Raw genomic sequence first — 19676 nt, forward strand, 5'->3', positions numbered from 1 at the left:
GAAAAATTATATTACACTAGGCAGGATGGAAAATGCCTGGCCTATTGCTGATAGGCCTTTAGAAAGCTACTGCATTTTGGGGAAATTTCTGATCCAACTGAGGCCAAATGAAGCCTTCTTTTTTGTTTTTTGGGGTTTTTTTTTTAAACTAAGGTTAGGAGTGAGAGGCTTAAGCCAGGCTCCTCAATCTGTTTCATACGAACAACAACCACGCAATATAACACTTATTAAAATCTATGTTATTACCAGTTGACTACTTTGAAAGGTTTCTCTGGCAAGGAAAGTATTTCCTTTTCTTAGAGGAAACCTTAAAAACATGCCTCCATAAGAGAACAGCAGAAAAGCCCACCATCAAATAAACTCTGCCCTGGCTTAAGATGGAGGCAAAACTTGCTCCCATGGCAACGGATATTCATTGAACAACAGAGTATGCCTTAAGAGGTCTCGTACCTTTGTCACAACAGTAGCTCATGTAGACCCTCAAATCCTCAATCTCTGGCAATGCAGGAACTGGGCTAGACTTACATGAGATTTTGTCTACAGTAACCACTGTGAGATTTTATGTAAGAGCTATGGCTCTTTTCATTTCACACTCAGAACTTCTTCAGCTCTTGGGTAAGAAAATCTTTGCCCATCTAAACGCCCTGCCCGTGAGTCTGAAGTCCTTATGCTGTCTGCCTTTCACCTGTGTACTTACCCAGTCAAGTACTTCACACTGATTACACTTGGTACGTATACCTAACTTGTGACCAAAACCAGAAAAAATTAAAAAGCATTCTAAAGAGTGCTAGGAACAGCCCTGGTGGAGGCTCAGACCCTTTCAGTGACAACTGGTCATGCTCAACAGTCATGAACAACAGCTGCTTCTTCAGAGCAAAAGAGGGATCCAAGACAGTGGATAAATGTTTCTGGAAATAGCCTAGCAGTATTTTCAGAAATGCACTACTTTAAGTCACTAACACTGTCACAAAATTAACTTGTCACTGCTCTTGCAAGTTAGCTTCTATTTTATAATAGAAATAATGCTAAATTACTGAACAGATCCTCATGACCTTAACCATGTGTAAGTCCCTAAACATTGACAAGCCTATTAAAAATGAACACCAACAAAAGCTGGTTTGTGCTTCACTGTAAAACTAGGAGCTCTGGACTGCCAAGTTGGCAACACACAGTAGGAGAAGACCAATAGTCCCGTTGCTGTCTTGAGGAGATTTCATTACAGGAACCAAAAAGCAGCTGACTCTTGCCTCAGATGATTACTCTGCAAATTACTTTAAACACCAGGAGAACAAGGTACAAACACTGAGCAACATGGCAAAAAATGCTGCAATGTCATGTTAGGGAGATGGATGCTAATCACTTTCCAAACTTTCTCCATTCTTTCACATATTAGCTAAACAGGAAGACAGCCTGAATACCAGAAGAGACTCTCCAAAGACACATTACGAACTGTCACTGCACAGTGTGGATTACAGAAACAATCCTTACCCACGGCAGAAAGCAGCAATTAGAAGCCTCAATACTACACCGCAAAACTCTTACAAGATCATGCCAAGTTACGAAATCCCAACTTGTCAACAAGTTCACATAGGCTACAGTTTTACATTTTGTTCTTCCTGACACCAGCTTCTGTGAGGGAGATCCAAATCACAAGGTATGGATTATGTTCTCAATCTTCTTATTACAAAACGGATTTGAAGCCATGTAATTTGGAAAATGCTGTTTTTGCAGGCATCAAACCGAGGGAAGAAATCTGAGAAATGTTTAATGTTTTCAGTCAAACACTGTCTGAAGCCACGGCTTTCTTGATGCTATCAATGTTACCAAGATAACCTTTTACAGAATTCTTTTACTGGGGCAGCAATCATCACATAACTCATCTGCAAGGTTTAAGGTGCCCAGCTGCCAAATACATGAGACTGGCTGAGCAGAAAAGAGAGCACAGAAAGGACTGCAAAACTTCTCAGTTATGCCTGCATCGGCTCCCTAGGAAGACTGCATTCTCTAGTCATGCTTTGTTTATCTCACATTTTACTCTCTACAACCACTGATATGAGTCATGCCTCAAGTTTTCTGGTTTCTAAAAATGCCACAACTACACATTTTAAGTCCATAGCTAATTATTCTCAAGTTTCTCTAAAGATACTTTAAAGGGAGGGTTCAACAACTCATATGGGTGAAGATACAGCTTGCCTGGGCAAGTACCAAAAGCAAATGCTAGGATTTCATTAAAGTAGGGGGAAGGAAGATGGAAGGGTAGCTAATCTTGCCTATTGGCAAAGTCGGCCTTTCAAATGCAAACCATGCGCAACCAACTTCACTGCTGTCTTCCCAAGATTGCAGAGTAGCTCCCTAAATACCTTAGGCACTCCTCCTCCCTCTTGAAGGAAAAACACAACAGCAAAAACCTTTGACAGTGCCATGGCAAAACAAAGCAGGGGCACTTTTTTCTAGGATCTCTTCCTACACCATCTAAACTTATTTTGGATTTCTATTTGAATGTGTTTATGACAGATACATAAAGTAAACAGAGACAGAAAGACTCAGAGAAGGAATGAAAAGCAGGAGCTAGGGGAGCCAGCCAACAAACATGAAAGGTTCCATGAATTAAAAATACATAGTAGACAGAAAATTGCACCACTAAATGGTAAGTGCAGTTGAAAACAATGTTTCTACTCTTTTCACTTAAAATATACTGTATTTCTTTATGGATTTGCAGGGGAAAACAGAACAACCCACCTTCAAGGATCAGACTGTTTGAAAAAATGATTTTGTATTTTTTAAATGAACAACAGAAAAAGAAAAAAAAAAACCCAATCAATTACAAATTTCCCCTACCCCCAAGCCAAAACCAAAACCACTTACCCATCTTTTGTCTGATCCACCACACCTGCAAGGAGCTGTACAGTGCTTGCATTAGGCAAACCATCTCCAATTATCTTCAAGTACCGTGTGACAAAGTCATTAGGAGACATGTAGAATTCTCCATTCTTCTCCACACTTGCATACTGTTAAGTGAATACAATATTTAGTGCCTCAACACATCCTTCTCCAGGCATTTATTACCACCACCCATAGTTTCCAATCACAAGCAAGCCTCTGCTATAGCAGATGACAGTTCTGCTCCAGTGAACCTGGAACAGGTTCAGACCCAAACAGGAAATAGTAAGAAGCGAGTACTCAAGCAGCTGCAGGCTCAGCTTCCCAGACAATGAATGGCAGACATGATTTTTGGATTACATGTCAACAATTTCTCCATAGTAGTCTAGAAATGCTCCATAGCACCGAATATGTTTCTGAAGTAGAAGCATAAGCACATTTGCAAGCAGGTATGTGGCATCTCAGGCCCACTGAAACTCTGACAGCAGTAGGGCACTGCAGAATATCTTATTTATGTGAAATGACTCCTTCCTTAGCCATTCTACTTCAGGATGAGAAGGCAGGGCTGGTGACACCTGCAAAATGCCAGTGCAGCAAATGATCCCGCAGGAATGTCCACCTGGGGGTGCTGTTCCAAAGAATTCTACTGCATCACCTCCAGCCATGGAGGTTTCTCCTTAAGGAAAGGAGAACCTACAGATACTTCTCCTTGGCTGAAGTGCTGAAAGGAGGCCAAAGAATAGCATTTGCAGAAAAATGTAACAGCAAAACTTGAACTTTGACAAATCAGCACACTGCAGAAATAAGACAAGAATTCTGACACCTGCCATACATTATCCCTGCTTACACACAGTTACTAGCATAGTACTCCAGAAAACTGCTATTGACAGACCCAAGCATACTTGTTTCCAGGAGAAGCCTCCAATAAATCCATTACAAATAAAAGTAATATTAACATTTCTGAAGATAACATCTAAATAAATAAATAAATAAATAAAATTCCCTTTGTTACCACCTCTACCCTCATTGCTAAGTCATCCCTCAAATTTTATAGTCCTCATTTTCTGAAGAAGGTCAAATTTGAAATCAACCCTAAAGAATGTAATTTAAGAAAAGCAAAAGGATAATAACAATCATTAAGAGGAAAAGAAATCCCAGGCATGATTTGTAGAACCATGTGCTAGCTTTAAGGGAAACAGGTCTATCTTGGGATAACAAATATGCACTGAGAACAGGAAAGAAACCGCTAATTTCGCTTTTCTGATTTTTTAAGGCAAGGTAGGATGATAAACTATCATTGCATCTCCCCACAGAGCATTATCCACACTAAAGTAATAAATAAATTAGGTCCCTATTGCTATTTTGTAGTGTACTTCAAACACAAGTTTTATTTCACGTTACTGTGGCTCTGCTAAGGGATGAAAACTGCCAGTTTTCATTTCGTATTGGTGCCTGCAGCGTACCGTTATACCTGCTGTAGGCATATAACTCTCAGAGGGATGCCAAAGTGTTACAGTAAGTAGATTATTTTCTTCTAGTGCTATAGAAATACCATTTTCAGGTACAGCAATATCTTCAAGAAACAAGGCTTCAGAGAAGCAAGCCCAACAAAACATAACTCCCTTCGGCATCTATATATTGGATAGTGCTAAAGGATTCCTGTTTCAATAACACATGCTTTCTAGCTGCTACACTGCAAGGAATTTTGAATTGTATACTTTTATAAGAACTAACAGATCAATTGATTTCAATGTAATCATTTGCAGAAAGACAGACTCCTTCAGAATCCCAGTCTCAGAAACTTTTAACACAGCTGCTATTGAGAAACAAATCAAATAAGTCAGACAGCCTATGCTTCTACATTTCTTTTTTTTCATCCAGGCTAACCCCCTGCTAGGGCACTCAATAACAGAAAACAGCACAAGGTTTCAGTGTCCCCCTGTTTCTTGTCACTGTGATTTACTCAAGTGTATTTGAAATCCAATCACGTACTCTATACTACATATAGAAAATGACCTTGAAAAATGTCAGCTTGATCACTTTGACTAAAATCTAATCTCTTAGGGGTTATGTTAGAAGACTTAGAAGAAGTACTCTTGGAAATTATCATAACAAAAATAAAGAAAACATCAATTCCATTTGTTTTGGAGGAGCAACATATAAAAATTGGTTCTTTACAATTTTATTTCCCTCCACTTTGACAATTATACCCACAGAGAATTTGATATTATACATAGTACTTAATGGCTTTTTGGTAACTTATTTACACACATTTTATATAGTCAAGTAATAAGAAGTTTAACCCCATTGTAAGTAAGATTTGCAAACATTCTATTGGGGATTTGACATACTAAATATGCTAAAAGATGACTGCAATCCACTGCATTTAAACTGATAATTTTACATTTATTTCTACACTGAGGGTACCATTCCTAAATGGCAATCATATATTTTAATTCTTAATTGAATTAGGAAAGAATAGTTGTGAAATTCTTTTGTAAGTGAACATTCCACAATCTGCAGAAGCAACTGTACTGGCTTCACCACTTAAAACAGTCTGGAGAAGCTTAATTAACACTCTGGGCATCACTCATCTGTAGACCATGAAACAACATAACACATTTTCTCATCAATTTTCTTTCTCGGGAGTAAGCAGCATGACAATCCTGCATTACAATGAACAAAACATTTAGCTCATATTTCATTACTTCTTTACTGGGATCCCTTCTTTTTAGTGGAAGGGAAAGCAAAAGAGGAAAAAAAAAGAAGTCAGAGGTGGCATTTAGTGTGCTAAACTACAACCCATTCAATCCACCAAATCAGAAGGTTGAGGGAGCTACAGCCTTCAGAAATGTAAGAGAGATGAATATCCATGGACAGGTAGGAAACTATTTTCACACTATTCTCAGCAAACCAACTAACCAACTTCCCCACCCTCCAACCTCATAGCTCAGAAGGGACTGGGCTTCTCTCTAGTGTGTTTATTTCCTTCTTCAGTGCTACTATCTTCTCAGGTCAGTGGTCTACTCCCTGTCTGCATTTTCTGCTGCTGTGCTCCTGCTCTTCAAGTATCTTCCTTTGTAAATCACATAACCCCTTCTTTTTCAAGAGTCTTTTTGCTCCCCTGACAGATACAAGTTCCAGGACTTAAGAAGTTAAATCTTGACTTTCTCAACTGAAAATCTCATTTCAGAGCTTTTAATACTGACAGTATATAATAAAACTATAAATACAGGCAACATACATTGTGACACCTACACATATGTTAATAATAGCTCACAAGGGACAATAGAAAAAATACCAAGAACTACATGGAGAGTGGGGCATGATGCTGGAGAGCAAAGAGGGAGGGAAGAAACTGGAAAAGTATGAGCTGTCTCGGGCCCTCATCATGTCCACAGAAATAATTCAGATACAACAGCTCCCTAACAGCACTGTGGCATCTACCTCATACTTATTCTTCAGAACCACGAATTTTTATAATTTTTTCTAATTTTTTTTTTTAATACCAGAATACCAAATTTACCCAGATAGTGGACTAATGAACCTTAGGAAGGCTAGACATAGTTATTTAAATTTAGGAAATGGGTCAAAGAAAGCCAGTTTCACAAAACCACAGAGTACTTTGGGTTAGAAAAGACTTTTTAAAGATCATCTAATTCCAACCTCCCTGCCATAGGCACATACATGTCCCATTAGACCAGGTTATTCAAAGCCCCATCCAATCTGGCCTTGAACACTTCCAGGGATGGGGCATTCAGAACTTCTCTGGGCAAGCTCTGGGGATCTACCAATCTCACAGTAGGAGTTTCTTCCTTACTTCCTTAACCTAAACCTACCCTCTTTCAAAGTCATTCCCCCTTGTCCTATCACTTCTTGTAAAATGTCCCTATACTTGTGAAATGTTCCTCTCCAGATTATTTGTAGGCTCCCTTGAGGTACTGAAAGGCTGCAGTAAAATCCCCCTGGAGCCATCTCTTCTCCAGGCTGAACAATCTCAATTCTCAGTCTGTCTTCATAGCAAAGGTGCTCCAGCACTCTGATAATTTTTGCGACCCTCCTCTGGACTAGCTCCAACAGGTTCACACCCTTTTTATGTTGAGAGTCCCAGAGCTGGATGCAGCACTACAGGTGGGATGTCACAGAGCAGGGTTGGAGAATCACCTCCCAGTTTTCAGCAAAACACTAAAGCACATTTCTCTCAAGTATATAAGCAAGTACTGAGTCTTTACTTGCATGCTTTCCACAGCAGGCCAACAAAGAAGGAATTTCAGTTAAATAATAAATATGGCCAGCACTTCACATGGTGATCTTCCCAACACTTCTACAAATAACAGAAGCAGAGATAACCCTAATGAAGAAAGGATGGCAAGGATGGAAGAAGAAAGTTTACCAAATCATCTAACAGTAAGGTATCTACATGAACATTTTACCACATGTAAGAACAATAGTGAAACTCCTACTACACTCTCTGAACAATGTAGGTTTTTTCTAAGATAGCAATACTTCTTTTGAGTCAATACAATAATCACTCAGGAATATATCTGACTTCTTGGTGAGCATTGTTCAATTCTGATAATGGTATTTAAGTCTAACATGGTAATAATACGGTGAATGATTAATGGTTGGAAAAAAACTATTAAGAGTTGTATGCTGCAATAATGGAGCAAAAGATATAAAAAATTTAAGCAGAGAGAGTAAAATATTTACTTTACACATACCTTCAAAAATATTGCTTTCAACTCAGCTGGATCAGCTCTTTTGGTTAGAGCCACCTACAAGTAAATACAATTACATTAATATGCATAGCTTACACAAAAGGTGTCAAAGTGTCATTTAAAAACAAGAACACAAACAACAGAATGAGTGATGAAAATATATGTTCACCTTAGATAAATTAGGCACTGCTTTAGTTGGCCATGCTCATTTTATCCATTTCACACTTACATAAGGTTATTCAATATTTCTGTTCCACTTCTGTTATGCAACCCTGCAACTCTTAAACAAGCACACATTAACAAGTCATAAAGATATTCAAGAACGAAATCTCTATAGCATACTTCTCTGCTGGGATTCAGCATTATACTATCTTCACCCCAGATTTTTACACTTCCAGCGCCTTTCATCTAAAGATTTCAGAGTACCATACACAGTCCATAAGTGATAAATGGCAAGAATGAAATACTCAGACTCACAAAGTTGTTCAAGAAAGCAGCTCCACAAAAAACTGAATTTCAATGTAACTATTGGTTTATTACATCACTATAATCTTACAGTGTAGATCTTTTTAATGAGATTAATTCAGAAAGCAGTATCTAGAGTATCTAGATTTTTCTGCAGATCACATTAGCAAGTTCAAACTAAAATCTAAGTTACATTTATCACTACAAGCCCAAATTAGATTTTTTTTCAAAACACTAAATCAAAAAATAGTCAACCCACTATGGAGTAAGTCCATCAGTATTATCCTGGTTGATATACCATACAATCCTTTTGCTGCTTTTGGCAGTAAGTGGATGTGTCCCCTCAGTCTGTGCCTACTACAGTTTCCCTTTCCTTCTTCAGGATACCTTGACAAAATCTTGCTTGCTAGATTGCTAACACAATAACCTTCATCTGACAAGTCAATTCAAACATCAATCTATTCCAAATTTAAAAAACAAATACTTTGCAAGCAAACATGGATTTAAAAAAAAAGTTTAACAGGGAATAAACAGCCAAAGGACAAGACACACAATCTTACCCTCACTTAAGAATTAAACACCAGGAATGTTATCAATAAAACACTACTTTACTTTCCTAACTCTTTATAGCAATGGTAGACTGTAAAGGCAAACGTGACCCCAAGTGCCTTTCTAGAAGCATACTGGCCTACTGCAGAAAATAGCAGGAGTCTGTGTAAGTCTGAACAACAGCATTATATCCTCACATGTACACTTAATGATGAACCTTCAGTATAGTTCATTTAAAAACTAAAAAAGACAACAGAAAACCCCATAAAAACATGTAAAAAAACCCCAAAAAACTAAACCAAAACCCAAAGTATTTTAAGAAAAGTGTATGATTAAGGTTTCTTATTAAAATTCTATAAGTTTTTTAAAGGGGAAAAACCACACCTATGCTCAACTGACAAAGTCCACAGCTGGAGTCCCAGTCCTGCTTTTACACAGAAATTGGTGCGAAAGCATCGCAAAAAATCAAAGTGTAATTGTGAAGCTAAGAATACAAAAATGTGTGTTTTCTAAAATGCAAGCTGTCCTAAATATAATCACTGTGAGCAGAGATTTAATTTAACCCTTGTTTTGTAAAAATCTGATAGTCTAGAGCTATTGTGAACTCTGTGGAAAGAAAAAAAAAAAAAAAAGCAGTATTTCTATGCTGCTTCAATCCAGAACCTTGCCACTATACAAGCAAAGGAAAGACACTTCAAACAGTTTTAGCCAGCAAATATAAATCAGTATCATATTTTATCTGTCTTTAAGTTCAAATTTTATACTGTCAGAGAAAGCTAAGTCTAAAGAAACCAAGGGAGGAAGAAAAGGAAAAGATACATGAACTTACACTGCTTTCCTTTAGTTTCACTGAGAAACTTGGGAGATGTGCTCACAGGCCAGCTGCCATTTTTCAGGCCCCTTTTGATTACAGAGGAATTTGAGTGGTGTTTTCTACTGTCAATATTGAAAGATAGGTTCAAGTTGATAAGGTCAATGAATGCACAGAAGAACTGCAGACTAGCAGCCCAAGCAGTGGCTGCATACCACAGCTTTTCTCCATTTCCTACAGTCTACTTCCTCATTCTTCCATTCCCCAGCAAACAGGAGAGGAAAGGTATGGTTAACACTGCATTATTTGGTGCATCCATGTCACATCTACCAATATGCTTTCTGAAAAGTGTATCTGATTCCAATTGAGGAAAAGAGCCTCTATTACATTACATGAGAACTTCAGGAAGACTGATGCTAATGCAGCCATACCAGTGGCCAAAATAAGCATTTAATTCAGCTTTTCATCCATACCCAGCCATAGGCAAGGCTGCACACACTGCCATAAAAACTGATCCTGATGACAGGTGTTACTAGAAGATTCCCACTCTAGAAAAGGTCAAACTATTACTTTCCATACCATTCTGTAAATTGTTATGTCAACAGTTGAAAGGCTAAGTAACCTGATGCCAACAAGACTGCAAGCTGACAGGTAACATGCTTGATGAAAAGTGACCCACAGACGAAAGCTGTTTCTCCATCAGTCAGCTCAGGTGATATTTACTGACTCTCACATAACTGGGTTCAGGTGATGTGTTTTGTTACTGGAAAGACTTCTCCATTTTACTCCCATCTTTTCTCCATAAAGATAAAAGCAGTTATGAGTTGGCAGGCCTAACACCTCTCTAGTGGCATGAGAAGGCATTTCATAAAGGAGATCTGAGTGAAATAATGTTGCTATTGCTCTTTACAAAGAAATACTATGTAACAGATACACTTAAAAATAAAACAGCAACTTCTATTAAGTAAGGTTCAGGGAAGAAAGCCCTCCAACAAACATTTATTATAAAAAAAAAAAAAAAACAGGAGACAACAGAGTACATCAACTGAAGTGCAGGACTACAATCAAGTTAGAACACTCTTCAGGGAAGATTGGGATAATGTATAGAAAATATCAGCAGGGATTTTCATTCCTAAGGTAGACACCTGAAAGTCTTTAGCAACATACTGTGTGTACATGTGTGTTATAACACATATGAAGAATGAAACAGAACAGGCAATATAAGAACTGCACTTAAAAATGCTGAGTCCCTCCCATTAGCACCAACACTCAACAAAGGGTGCACAGAGACAGGGAAAGCTCTGTGAGAGACAGTAACACAGATTGATTTGCACACTGGAGCTCATCATATCTTTAGACTCCCTTGCACCTTGACCTTAATTTCAGCCCATTTTCTTCAGCAGACCTCTTTTCTCCTTATTGACTTATGCTCAATTTACATATGCATTTTCAGTCTCACTTCCATACTCAAAATTAAATGCAGAGTCTTTCCATAAAAATATAACTGTACAACATAAGAAAACAGAATCCACTGAGAGTCAAAGAAGATTATATTACATTTCCAACCAATTCTACTAATATATTTGTCATACACAAGGTAGAAGAAACAGGTTGTGAAAGATTGCATGGTATCAAAAGACACAAAAAGACTAATAACATAGTGCGCTCCATCCAGTAAAGAACAACAACATGGATGGGCAAGAAAGAAAAAGGACAGTAGGAAAATCATAATTAATGTCAATATAACATTAATCTAATGACAAAAAATATAGTTAGTATCTGATCGTCCCACCTTTACAGCAAGATCATTTTGGTAGCCACAGTCTGAATAGAGTAGAAAGGTGATTATGATCCAGGAATACTTGGGAATTGCTACAACATTCCAGAAAGTTTATTGCAACAACAGCAAGTCCTAATCCAATATAAAGATATAATGTTCTTTCTTTCTTTTGGTTTAGTCTGAATACAATGCAGATGTGAAGGAAAAATAGAGGTAAGGCTGCCCCCCCACAACTCAGTATCTTTAAAACCTCCTGACACTGAGCAGGTAAGATGCTGGACAGCTGTCCTTCTCCAAGCAGAGAGCCAGAGCTGTGGCAGAGCTGACAATGGTGAGATCAGTCTGTTCAGTTCTAGAGAACACCATCTACAGACACATACAGAGAAAAGATATTTGATGAAAGGCTCAACAAGTGATCACAAACTCTTGTAACTTGTGTTGAAATTAAGATTATTTTTCAGAAGTTAATCCATTCTTAAACACAACTTAAGAATGCAATGTATTTCATACCACTACAAGACCTCAAATTAAAATTGAAACCTTATGTCTTGTAGGGGTATTCTTTTATTTCATCTCAAGTTATTGAGTCCACCTGTAAGACTCAAACACATGTGGCCCAGTTTATGTAAGAGGTCAGATTAGATCACTGTAATGTTTCCTTCTGGCTAAAAGTATACATATACACTTCAAATGTGCAACTCCAAAGGAGATCAAACTGGGGTTTGACCTTACATTCTTGTTTAAATGAGTGACTGGAATATCGGAAACCAGTTAGAGCACAGTTACTGGCCAAGTCTGAATTCAGACCACAAACCCACTAATACTGTTTAAGTATTATGCCAAGACAACACTCTAGCTTTTATTTTAATACAACTAACCTGTTCATGTAGATGAAAATCATCTTTCTTCCATATTTAGACTAATATTACCATAAACATATATAATAATTCTCCTAACCTAGCAACTCTCCTTGGTTGCTTTCTGTCATCATACCCATATCCTAAGTTACAAGTGTTCTGTATCAGCATCTGTGCAGGGCACTGTTTCCTGTTTCAGCTGCCTCAATAAGTATTTTCTGTTAGTCCAACATGCATATTGTCACCTCAGCAAAAGAACTGCCATTCCTTCTACAGTAAAAGAACTTGACTGTGATCTACAGTGGAAAGTGAACTACACAGAGCTTGACATTACATGGAAGATTTTAAGCAAGATGCGGACCAGCTCACCAAGCAGAGAATCAGACAACTGCAAGGAGAGCTGGCACTGAACGCAGATCAAAAACCTTCTCAACAGACCTCCTTAACAGTAAACTGAGTATGTCTCCTAGGAAAATCAAGTTCAGATAGCATTTGGCATATCTGCCCAAAGGCTTAGGGTAAGAAGGACTGCAAGAGATGTTGCCAACTACCAAGCAGGTAGGTACATCCAGCCTGATCAATCTGAGCACAATCAGCCTTGAGACAAAAACCTTTCTTTTCTAAAAGCAGTTCTGATCCTCACAGTTAAGCATTTCAACTACACTTTGCAAAAGTCTAACCCTACACTAAGCAGCAGTTACTGCATTACTTTGTCTAATAACACCTAGCAAAGGTAAGATAAATGAATGCTATTGACAATAATCAACAATCTTCTGTGGGATCTTTTCATGTCCTACAGACTGGTTGAGCATGAAGAGGTGCGGAATGAGCACTGCTGAAACTAGACAGTTGTGCTGAGTCTACCTCACACACTGGTGAAGCAAAACTAATTTGTCAGCTAACAAAGACAGCATATCTCAAGCAAAACTATTCACATCCATCTTCACTTCATCATAATTATAAATCTCTGGGCAATTCCCAGTCTTCTGCACCATGGGAGGTGGAAGCCTCACTTCCCCCACATGTATCAAAGCTAACAAACCTACTTTACCATGCAATTACCTTCTAGCTTTGATCCTACTTTCAAAGTCCCAGAGCAAATGAGGATGGCTTGTTCATAAGATGGTTCTCACACAAGGAGACTCCCAATGAACCACAGTATTTTTGCACACAAACTCATCAGGGACCAATACACAGTTACCAATTATATACACACAGGAAAATCCTTGTCCAGTTGTCCAATACTTCCAAGTAGGTACAGAAATCAGGGTGATAGTAGTACATATCTTAAGAAAAACTGCTACAAGAATTTCCAAGATTAGATAATCGATGCTATGTAAAAATACCTTTAGAGTGTGTACTTGTACAATTTTTGTACTTAAAGATCTCAAAAACAGAAGGACAGTAAAACTACCGCAATACAAAGGTAAAAATAGCTAGGCATCGCCATTGCTTAGCGAAATCATTTAACTAAGGGAAAAAGCACCATACTGTGGCCAACACAAACCACTCCAAACTTTAAGCACTTATCAGAAAATGGAGTTAGGAACAAACTGGACTATTTGTAGTCAGCCTCCAGACTAGGACAAGGATACAACAGCTATCATTCCTGGAACAAAATTGATACACTTCCCAACAGTAAGAAACTGAACCTGAAAACCTAAACTTTGTTAAAAACAGAAACTTCTTTCACTTTTCACATTACTATCAGAAAAAGCCCAGTTCTCCAATCACTCTATCTATCCATCATAAAGTGCTACCATACTGTGACTGTAACTTCTCCCTCAAAGTAATATTCCCTATTGTCTCGTAGCTCTTCTACAACGTATTTTTACTCAGGACAGTGATCCAAAGATACACAAGTGAGCCACGTTGTGATGGCCATTATGCAACATTAACATGTTCCCGTGTATCTCAGCAAACCAGAGCTCACCACTCACTTGAAGAATGTAATATTTCTACATAAGATATATTAGGGGTCCTTCAATAAAAAAGTTTATTTTCAAAGGAGCTGCTGAGAATGGTCAAGTGACACTTTTTATCCAGTCATGGGTATGTTTCAAAAATACCCACTCCCGCTCATCATAGATGGATGAGATTATTATAGATGTTAATGCTGCTACTTTACTTCCTTACACCTTTCAGAAAGAGAGTCATATCTAAGAATTATGAACCTGATAAAACATATTTGGTGGCTACCTCAGCCCAGATTAGACTTTCCGTTTTGATTCTCCCAGGGCATGTTTTGTTACAATAATGCTAATGTACAACCAGTGCACTGACCATAAGCTCAAGACATCAACTGCTTCATGCTCATCTTCCAAATGCAATCATCCCAGTTCCAGCAATTTGGCTTCTAGAAGCTTACATCTAGCAGAAAAGCATTCATCTCACCCAAAGCAGCAAAGGATAGGAAAATTCTCCAGTGTAACCACTGCAGGACTGAAAGCAGTTTCTGAAGAAAGCAGACAGTGAAGATACTGAATGACACTGTTATCATTCAAAAATTGTAAGAGAGAACTGGCAGACTATTAGGGCAGCATGAATCTTACCTGGCATTCAATGTTATTAAGGTAAAATGCATATTTTAACCAGGATGAAGCAATGGATAGGTAACAAGACAAAAGGCCATTTAACATCATGGTTCTCAGGAGGTGGCATCTTCAGGAAGCATCATCTCACAGCTGTGCAGGGCAACACTGAGCTCTGAGAGATCCATCTCTGAATGCAACACACAAGTCAGTAACAAGCCCCTCCAAGGTGCCCACTCATGGTGCTCAAGGTTCCCAACAGTTCACAGCTTAATGGAGACAATCACTCCTGGTTTCACCTCGCTTCGAGCTGCAGACCCCAACCACCACCCAAAAACTCACTTTCCCCTGCCGAAGCACAAAGCAGCCATAACAGCCTAAAGAGGTTCTTCCACCATGAAAAGTCACAATCCAAAGATTATTGACCAATAATTGCACACCAGGAATTATGTGGGAATAACTGACAGGTAAATGTGTTTTGTTTCAGTGTTGTGTTTTCTTCTTCAAAGACAGAAGTTCACTTTTCAAGATCCTGTTTATAATCAAGTTCCTCTATTCAGTTCTATTCAAAGTGCTACACTTCAGCAGCTCAGAGAACTGCGAAGGGTGTGGGAGTGGGCATAAATCCTTATGCATATATGGATCCAATCCACAAACTTAAAAAGAACAAATGACACCTGCAAAATGGAAATAACATCACACACATCAAGTAAAGTTATTAAAAGGCTATAAATGGTGAGACTCAAAGAAAAGCCAAAGTCCTGTGGTAGGAACTCTTCCCCAAAGCTAACAAAATAACAGGAGCATTCCAGAACATACTTGGGCAAAAGGTAACACTTTCCTACTTGAAACACAAAAAGTATGTTATTTATTTTTCTTTTTTATATCCCTACAGCACTCAACACAGTGGCATACTGGGTCATGGGAAGCATGGTCATGGTCTGTGAAAGCTGAATCACAGTAACTATCCACCTTTCCTATATAAACATGTCAATAAGCCTCTGAGTATGGAAAACCTGGACTTTCACATTAACAAAGTATCTCCCTCCCTTCAAGATTTTTACCTGTCATCTGAAAATATATATGCCAAAATATGTGTTTGCAAACACACTCTCTTTTGCCTGTAAACAAGGGTAGCACTGTTTGTTCAACTAGCACCATATGGGTTTTCGTTTAAACTTATTACATAATCTCCCTGAAGACAGGGAGTACAAAGTAAAGGCAGTTTAACATTTTATTTCACAATTCTTACCTTCAATATTAACAACAAACAACTGCTTGATGTTTAAATATTAGCAGATTACACAGCCGTCACAGGACACTCCAGTTGTGTGACCTTCATTCTTGCTAAAGATCTGAACTGAAAAGTGAAGCTATCAAAGAGGGTACTTGGAAATATACAGTTTCAAGCGGGAATATAAAATGAACCAGTGAAGACCCATATTTTTTATTTTTTATGCAATGCTGTCACTGTAATCCTAGGGGTTTATCTGCCACTGACTTGCCACACCTAAGTCAAAACTGTTAAAGAGTTCACAATAACTCTCCATAATTCACCTGAGTTGTAAAATACCTGACAACAATAACTAAAATCTCCTCATCTCCTTAAGAAACTGTGGAAACATTTTCAGCATTTTAATTACAAACTATTCTGATTTTAGCTTGAATGATTTTGGCTTCTCATCTGTGAGTCTATTTTATCACAGATATTTGCATAAAGAAATAACTGTTTCATTAAAACATTACACTTACTTCTGCTGCATTGCCCTCTGAATGTTTTTGTGAGATCACTTGGTTGCAGTGGAAATAATGATGATGATGTCAAACTGAACATTTTGATTTAAAGATGGGAATTTAAAGATAAAATCCTTAAAATTACTTTCAGGAAAGCATTTTTAGCAGAGGGGAAATCAATATTGAACCATTTTTTTTTTCCAAGAAATGGACTTCCATTTGCTTTGAGGGCATTGCAGTCCAACTAAACTGTAAAAATACCAGATTAACAAACACAGAGCAGTGTTTAACTGAGTGCTAGAGAAGACTTAGCACTTTTCTTTTAATGTCTCAGTAACCAGAAGCTTTTCCATTTCATTTCTTGGACACTTGGGTTGATGTCAGCACCCTGACATCACCACATGAATTCAGAACACCATGTCTGCCATCCCACAGTATCCTACTTTTTAGCCCAAACTGTCAAAACTGTAGCAGAATTCCAAAAAAACCTCTTTCTGACCAGTTGATCCTGCCCTTTGAAAAACAAAAAATTAATGCTTTACCTTAAAAAAAAATGCTGGGTGATCAATCAGTGATTACACCTCACAGCTTTCACAACCTGCACTACCCCCAGAAAATCTGCAGTGAACAGAAAAGCCAGGAGATCTCACACTAGTTTTCATTATATATACCTTTCTTTGATCAAACTGTGGGTCATACACAACACAAAGCCCCATGTTTCCAAAGCTACAAAAGAATTGTAGGCACACATTCTGTATAAAACTTCCTAAAAACACTAGAGGAAAACAAGTGTATTTGGCAGTCCTTCTGTACATATTTTGCTGCGATATTTCCATAATTTTCAAGAGTTCAGTGCTCTCTTGACTTCTTTTGCTCGCCACACATCCTCAGGAAAAGGGGGAAAAGCTGATTTATTATCAGCTTGTTAAAGGCACACAGAATAAGAAACTATTAAGTGCTATTTCAACTGTACAGAATTTGAATTCTTAAACACTTGAGAATTAAGTATTCTGGTCTTGGCTAGTCTCATACCTGACATACTGAATCTATAGGTTACATGTAACGCAAAACCAAAAGCAAATTGCAAGAGTTTTACAGTCATTATGAGTTTTACACCACTCTTTTCTTTATGGAGACAAAAGAGGCTCAAAACTCCTGTAGTATAATCTTCACAATGCAGAAAAGACTGAACCTGCTGCTTCACACCAGTTAGTCTTGACAGAAAAGATTCAGACCAAGTGACTGATCTAGGTCTGTGAACAGAGTAAAAGCAGCTGTATAAAGTTTGTTGTTGCCATGTTTTTCTTCCTTTTGAACAGCATCAACATGGGACTAATTCATGATCTTTAGAAAGTAGTTTCCAGTTAGACTGACACACAATGGCAAGCAGTCTTAGACAGGTGAAGTGACAGGAAGGAGGAAGGCTGACTTGATGTCAGTGACAAAAACTATTTTAATGGAAATGTGAAATTATTCAAAAATTTCTTCTCCCAAACACGTGAAGATTTCTCTAGTCAGATTCAGACTGCACAATGGGCTGAGAGAAGGAATCAGGCAGATGCAGTATTTTTACATACCGTGTTTTTCTAATGGCTTTTCATACTCAGTGCCTCACTTAAAGGTTTCTTCTGTCAAAGATCTGTTAAATCAGCAATGTTTCATCAAATAGTAGTTGTCAAACATGATAAAGAACTACAATAATAAAATACGTGACCAAGAGGTTTTAGCAGCCAAGGATTCAGGGAAGACTGGAAATAGGTTGCATTTCCAAGGCAGAGAAAAATGACAATAGTAATGAAGTCTGCTGTTTGTATTCAGTAATACTAATTTTCAGACCTCTTCTATCCTAAAATAAGACCTACACATCAGGTCATACAATGGACAGATATGACAGGAAAGTCAAATAACAAAGGACAGATGATAACGCATGACTGCTATTACAGGACATATCTTTCAATTAAGTCTTTTAAGTAGGGAGACTCCTGCCCCGCTACTGATATGAGGCAACATCCCAGTCTCTCTCCCACACTAAGAGCCCACACCAGACCCCAGACTTGCCTAAGCAGATGTAGAGAGCACCTGATGTAAAAGAACTGCAAAAAAAAAAAAAAAAGCAAACCACACCATAAACACACACTACTAAGAGGTATTAAGACAGAAGGTTCTATTTCTCAGTATAGGAAACCACATGTCTACACATTTGAACACAGACCTTCAAACCAGAGCTGCATGTACAGACATAGAATCTTTGTGTCATGATCTTGCTGACGGCCTTTCATGTTTTGGAGATGTTACCTGCATTTTGATTAACACCCATCAACCTTTGATGAAAGATTTAGTCAGATGCCGCTCAAGCTACTCCAACACTGAATAATTTGCTCTAATTTATTTCTTTAAAACTACTCTAATTTACTGCTTTACTTTGATGAAGTGGGCACTTTTGATAACTTCCCAGAATTAAATATCCATTGGCTGAAGCAAAAGCCCAAAACCCCCCACAAAAATGATGACTCTACTGCTGAGAGAGTTCAGGGAAGTTGGGATAAGAAACAGCAACTAAAATATAAAGACAATTAGAATTTCTTCCTCCTACTAGCTGGATGATTGGCATTTGGTTTAAGATCATCCTTGTGAAAGCCTCCTTCCCTGTTGACTGAGTGCATTTTTAAGTAGTGGGTAAACATCATCAGGAAAGAAAAACGTGTGCCCTTCCATATTCTGAAATCTACAGGCATTCTTCCCTGCACACAATGTCAGAATGAAAAACAAACCACAGTGAGTGCTAGTTAATTTTTTCTCTTCATCTCTTTGCAAAGCCAGCTCTAAAAAAAGACTCCAACCTGCCACAGAACCTTCTTTGAACCTTCCATTTCCTATTAAGTTTAAACTTATCTCCTCAGCTAGAAATAAAGCTTGGCTCCAGGAAAGAACATTTTTAAATCCTCAGTGAATAAAGATCAGGTAGTATTCACCTACAGAAACCAAAAAAAGGGAAAAGGTAAATACAAAACAGTGCATGGAGCTGGAAAAATCTCTGGTCAATGGCATTTTACATAACAATCTGATTCCAGTAAATCAAATTTCAATTACAAAGGAAACACCAACAAGATCACTGTCACAAACAGAGAAATAATAAACACTATTGGGGAAACAACAAGTGAAATTCAACTATATTAAATCTCTGTTCTCATCTTTTCCTAAAGTTTTCAGTTGAAGAAATTTGTTCAGCTGTACAGGAAATACTCAGACTTTGATTCCCCAGACCTTTGATTCCCTTTGATTTGACTTTGATTCCCTACCCCTGTGCAGTTCCACAACTGCTCAGGAATGATTTATTTTAGACTTGCTCAA

At 38.0% G+C, this 19676-nt stretch overlaps 1 protein-coding gene across 2 annotated transcripts in view; it reads right to left on the bottom strand.

Moving 5' to 3' along the window:
• SLC25A13 (solute carrier family 25 member 13) overlaps window positions 1-19676 on the bottom strand; it is a 98271-nt gene that overhangs the window by 67383 nt on the left and 11212 nt on the right. For both annotated transcript variants that reach the window (XM_041466700.1, XM_041466699.1), the window contains 2 exons: window positions 7602-7655; window positions 2866-3008 (listed from right to left, as the gene is read on the bottom strand). In XM_041466700.1, coding sequence (XP_041322634.1) covers window positions 2866-3008; window positions 7602-7655 — 197 coding nt within the window. The remainder of the gene's footprint in view (window positions 1-2865; window positions 3009-7601; window positions 7656-19676) is intronic.

This window comes from Pyrgilauda ruficollis, unplaced genomic scaffold (assembly GCF_017590135.1).
Source record: "Pyrgilauda ruficollis isolate IOZ18807 unplaced genomic scaffold, ASM1759013v1 scaffold2, whole genome shotgun sequence".
NCBI lineage: Eukaryota > Metazoa > Chordata > Aves > Passeriformes > Passeridae > Pyrgilauda > Pyrgilauda ruficollis.